The sequence below is a fragment of the Eurytemora carolleeae genome, unplaced genomic scaffold (assembly GCF_000591075.1).
Source record: "Eurytemora carolleeae unplaced genomic scaffold, Eaff_2.0 scaffold2780, whole genome shotgun sequence".
NCBI lineage: Eukaryota > Metazoa > Arthropoda > Copepoda > Calanoida > Temoridae > Eurytemora > Eurytemora carolleeae.
This window is the reverse complement of record NW_019398665.1, coordinates 1-5,823: the sequence shown is the minus strand read 5'-3', so window position 1 is coordinate 5,823 and position 5,823 is coordinate 1. Positions and strand designations below refer to the sequence as shown.

General features: G+C 30.9%; 1 protein-coding gene across 1 annotated transcript; it reads left to right on the top strand.

Moving 5' to 3' along the window:
* Positions 1-643: 643 nt before the first annotated feature.
* On the top strand, positions 644-3,549 carry LOC111717577 (uncharacterized; the record flags this gene model as incomplete). The annotated part of the gene is given in 2 exon segments (XM_023493078.1): positions 644-770; positions 3,505-3,549. A coding segment is annotated over 1 exon segment (106 nt), but the record flags the coding sequence as incomplete, so codon positions are not given.
* Positions 3,550-5,823: the final 2,274 nt, after the last annotated feature.

The following is a 5,823-nucleotide window of genomic DNA, read 5'->3' as shown; positions in this document are numbered from 1 at the left end:
GTATGTATATCTGTTTATCGTTAATTGTGAAGATGTGCTTTCAGTGTATTCGTTTTTGTGTCGTTTTTTGCCTAAATATTTTTTCGAGGACTATATTTTGGCTTAGTGGATGTGGAATCCAAAAACAAACGTGCTGTAACGAATCGTTTTTTTAGAATAAAAATATAAGTCATAAAAAGCCAACTTTAACATAATAGCGTTTTGAAATCTTTGAAGTTTTATTAATTTTATTTAAAAACGATTTAAATCAAATCGTGAAGCCATGGTGTTGACATTTTAAATAAACAGATTTCAAAAATGAACATTTCATTGGCAACTTTTTTTACTGTTTCCTTTTTCCAATTTTTTCGTTCTTTAATTGGCTATATACGAGAACAGATGTTTTTGCAGTTTTCAAAACACCTAAATTTCATCAAAAGGTAAAAAAACATCCGAACTTTTTACTTTGAATGAAAAACCTCATTAGAATTTAAAAAGCTCATTTTTAAACATTTACCTCTTTCTTTTCAAGTGTTTTGAAGTGTGGGTGTTTAGTTTTTAGGTGTTTTGTACCTGTTCCATTTTTCTGCCTTTGAATTTGTTTATTTTACGTTGATTTCTGAAATCTTCCCAAACCTCATTCATCCCTATCTCAATGTTTTAGTAAACGGGATGATACAGCTGTAACTCACGAGATGATGAATGACTGGGTGGATGAGTCCTGGATAGAGAATGAGGATGGATGGTTAGAAGAAGATTCAGATTTCTAGAGATTACATTTTTATAATAAAGTAAGAACCAGAAAACTCTGGAATAGGAAGTCGAAATTTAGACTCAAGTTATGACTTTAAATAGTCCAATGAACATGAGACACGGCAATTGTACAGTGCAAACAGACCCAACTCACTCGTAAAGGACTTTATTACTTACTAATAAAGCTTTTGTTTTAACAGCATAAAATGCACTTCACTTTAACGTCGTCTTCTTATTCTACAGTTTTCTGGATATCCCTGTAAGTGCCCATGATATATTTAAAACCCTTTATTGCCAGTTTTGTAAAATCTTGCCGTCATGTACCTTCAAATTCTTTTCAAGGTTATAGTTTCCACGTCAAACTGAAGTGAATTTCGAGGTTATAGTTTCCACGTCAAACTAAAGTGAATTTCGAGGTTATAGTTTCCACGTCAAACTAAAGTGAATTTCGAGGTTATAGTTTCCACGTCAAACTGAAGAGGTTATAGTTTCCAAGTCAAACTGAAGTGAATTTCGAGGTTATAGTTTCCAAATCAAACTAAAGTGAATTTCGAGGTTGTGTAAAGTGAATTTCGAGGTTATAGTTTCCAAGTCAAACTGAAGTGAATTTCTAGGTTACAGTTTCCAAATCAAACTAAAGTGAATTTCGAGGTTGTGTAAAGTGAATTTAGAGATTATAGCTTCCACGCCAAACTGAAGTGAATTTCGAGGTTATGTTTCCACGTCAAACTGAAGTGAATTTCGGGGTTATGTTTCCAAATCAAACTAAAGTGAATTTCGATGTTGATAAGTTTAATATTACTCTTTGTATGGAAAGACGACATTTCTTACTATGTAACTATTTATTCCTAATTCTCATAAATGACCTTCCAAATGCATCAATACTGTTTACCATACTTTTTGCTGATGACACAACATTACAATATTCGTCGGAAATTCAAAAAAATTCTAACCTAACGATTTTGCCAACCTAGAGCTTTCAAAAATTGCAGACTGGTTCTAAGCAAATAAACTGACATTAAATGCCTGTAAAACAAAGTACAGGGTGTCCCACGAAACATGACAATAGCAAGACGACTTGAAAGTCGTCTTTGATATTTGAATTTATTTGTGACATTTAGTCTTCTATCTACTTTAACATGTATGATTCTTGAAACAATTATCCCATAATTCTCCTAGCCCTGGCATTTCCAAAAAGTGGTCTGCGTTTTTTGTGCTTTCAATATTACCGGAGATATAAAGAGTTTGGTTCAGATTTCAATTTTGTTAAATAAAAGCAAAATTGTCGAAATCTGAACGAAATTCTTCATATCTCGGGCAATATTGAAAGCACAAAAAAGGCAGACCACATTTTGGAAATGGCAGGACAAGGGAAATTTTGTGATTATTATCTCTAGAAATTTACTTATAAAATTAGGTTGACAAATAAACGCAGCAAATTATATCAAAAATCAAGACGACATTCAAGTCGTCTTGCATACTGTCATGTTTCGTGGGACACCCTGTATATAGTTTTCAGAAAGAAAGCAAAAATTCTGGTAGGTGACTCACTTAAACTTTTCATCGAAAATAAGGAAATAGATAGAATAGATGCTGGTTGTAAAAAATGAATCCTTAAGTTGGTGGGAATACATCTTGATGAAAACCTAACCTGGAATCACCATGTTAAAGCTGTAAAAAAACAAAGCATTTAGCATCATGCATTATTCAATGTAAGAAATCTACTCCCAAGTAACATTAAGAATACTATTTATAACTCATTATTTCGCTCATTTGTAGAATATGGAATTTCAGCCTGGGGGAGAAATAGAAGTCCTGAAATGAAAAAAATTAGCTTGCTCCAAAAACGTGCAATCAGAATTATTGAAAATGCAAAAACAGCTTTATATACTGATCCTCTTTTCTTTAAGTATAAAATCCTTAAGCTAAATGATTTGACTGAATTTAATCAAGCAACATTTATGTATAAATAAACGAAAAACCTTCTACCATCCTCATTTAACAACACTTTAAAAAATCTCGGAAATTTTGAAAGATCTCTTAACTATCAAATAGACATTTTAAATACATTCTTATTAGGAGATCTTCCCTCATATGCACTTCTTAACATATGGAATAAACTGCCACTTGATTTAAAAAGAAGTGCCTCGTTAGGTATCTTTCAAAAAAGTTTATTTGAAATGTTATCTGACGCTTACATCTCAAAGTGCAATAAACACTTTTGTTATTTTTGCAAAAAATTAATATTGAACTTTGTAGATTTTTGTACATGCTTAATCTTATTCTGTTAAACATACTAAACTTAAAACTGAAAAATCAATTCAATTATTTTGTTATGCTGCACCTCGGTCTCTCTAAATTTAACTAGTAATCCCTGACTTATTGTAAACTTTCAAAACCTAGTAATATTAATCATATTGAAAACGTTTTAATATTAATTAGGTGGGGATAATACCCAAAACAGCAAATAGCTAATCTCCACCTAATTGCTATAATTACATAAATATAGTAAACAATATAAAAATAGTTGCAGATTTTTGCCTGTAACATTATAACTTTGTGTATTTTTAGCAATAAACTATATCTTATCTTATCTAACTACCTGTATAGTTTAACCTTCACTCAGTATGAAAAAAATAGTGAAGGATTTTTCTTCTTTTTAGAGATTCCTGCACTAATTTTGGTAAATAACATTTATTCAATTATGTTAATCTTATTCATTAAAAACAACAATTGTAATTATAACCTAATTAATTATTGTTATATTTTCAGTATGTAATCCCAGAGTAAATGTGAGAGAATAAATGAATAAAGACTTTTTTGATCATTTCTCCGCCTTGCAAAACTATTAACAAGGGTAAATTTACTGACTAGGATCTGAACTCCTCCTTCAGTACAGATGTAATAGATTCCATATCAAACTGAAGTGAATTTAGAGGTTATGTTTCCACGTCAAACTGAAGTGAATTTCGAGGTTATGTTTCCACGTCAAACTGAAGTGAATTTAGAGGTTATGTTTCCACGTCAAACTGAAGTGAATTTTCAGGTTACAGTTTCCACGTCAAACTGAAGTGAATTTAGAGGTTATGTTTCCACGTCAAACTGAAGTGAATTTTCAGGTTACAGTTTCCACGTCAAACTGAAGTGAATTTTCAGGTTATAGTTTCCACGTCAAACTGAAGTGAATTTCGAGGTTATAGTTTCCACGTCAAAATAAAGTGAATTTAGAGGTTATGTTTCCACGTCAAAATAAAGTGAATTTAGAGGTTATGTTTCCACGTCAAACTAAAGTGAATTTCGAGGTTATAGTTTCCACGTCAAACTAAAGTGAATTTCGAGGTTATAGTTTCCACGTCAAAATAAAGTGAATTTAGAGGTTATAGTTTCCACGTCAAAATAAAGTGAATTTCACGAAAATTTAGAATATGAAATGCTTAACTTCTCTTATTACAGAGCAATTGGGAAGAACAAAAAAGTTTTTAAAATTCTTTTATGAAACTGGATAAATGTACTCTCCGCATATTTGTGCGTAATATCTAAACTTGAGAACCTACGAGGTCACAAAGTCGGAGCAGTAATGCATCACAAATATTTTCCCCTATCGTAAAGATATTATGATTCTATACTTTTAAAGCGATTCACACTCCCTTACCTATTAAGCTTTGAACAGTGCTCTGAAGGTCGCCATTATCAATTGTTTAAAAATTATCGCGAAGTTTTCGGTTTAAATTGCAGGGCGAATTTAAAAATATTAAATGTCGAAATTTCATTTTCAGGTAGAATTTTTTATTCCACTAGCCATAAACCTTTCCTGTAGAATGTGAGTTGCCACAATAAAATTGACCCCGGTCAGTTAAAGTTTATTGAGGATACGAACAGACAACTTACTAGCCAATTTTATGCAGGGTTTCCCAATACACATGAGAATTCAGTGACGAATTCGATATCGTCTTTTTAAATAATTCTTTGATTTAGTGTAGTGATACCTACTGAGAAAGCTGTAATCTATAAGAATTTCGTCTGTATGTTCACATTTTGTTTGTTTATGTTTTGACTGCATACGGTTGTACTTCGTAAAACAAGAAAATTGCAGTATACAAACAGAGTAAACTTGTCCGTCCTCACTGGTCATCTTGCGGAGACATTATAGGCACATCTTTTACCCTTTTCAAAAAATAAACTATAGCAGACATATTAATATTATGGCTTTTGAAATTAGGTATTACATTGCTAATTCATAACAAAGACGATATCCAATTCGTCACTGAATTCCCATGTTTTTTGGGAGACCCTGTATAAGGATGTATGTATGGCAACATCGCTTTAATTTGTCCAATAAAAAAAACAAATCAAGATTAATGTAATTTTTCAAATTCAGTCAAGATATGTGGAGCCAACCTTTAAACGACAATTAAAAAATATGTCACGGTTTTTATTCACAAAAAAAACTTGGAGATTCTAAGTTTCATGGTTGTCATATAAAAAGTTTTCAATAATAGATTTCAGTTTTTTAAAGGCATGTTACTAATAATCCCGGAAGATATATTATTTTAATGTGGATAAAATGTATTCATAAAAAAACTAAAAACCTAAAAACCCTGCAAGTTTTACGTACACTTTGTACTTTCTTTACAAATATATTATTATTTTTACTGAAAAATAATATTCTAAACATTTTATTATTTGATCAAATCTTTATCTGACACGAATTCAAGAAAAAGTTCAAAATAAATTATTTTTGCAGACGCATATGATAACCTTTATTTCTGGCCTCATAGACTCAGATGCTGGCAAAATATTGTTTAGACTGCAGTCTTTAATCTGAGTAACGACGCACTTTGGTAATAAACGTACATTTGTATATTATGTATAATTAATAAAGCTGTATATACGTATATTTTTTAAGTTTTCTATACATTGTGCACTAAATACTTATTGTTTTCTTTTAAAGTTCATAAAAATAAATATGTTTTTACTTAACTCAAGAATATCAATTAACTGGGGAAAGTTGGTTCTTTTCTTAAGATCGGATTAGACGTAATTTACTTTAAGGTATTGCAAAATGTAATAGTAATTTCAAGTGACCTTCTA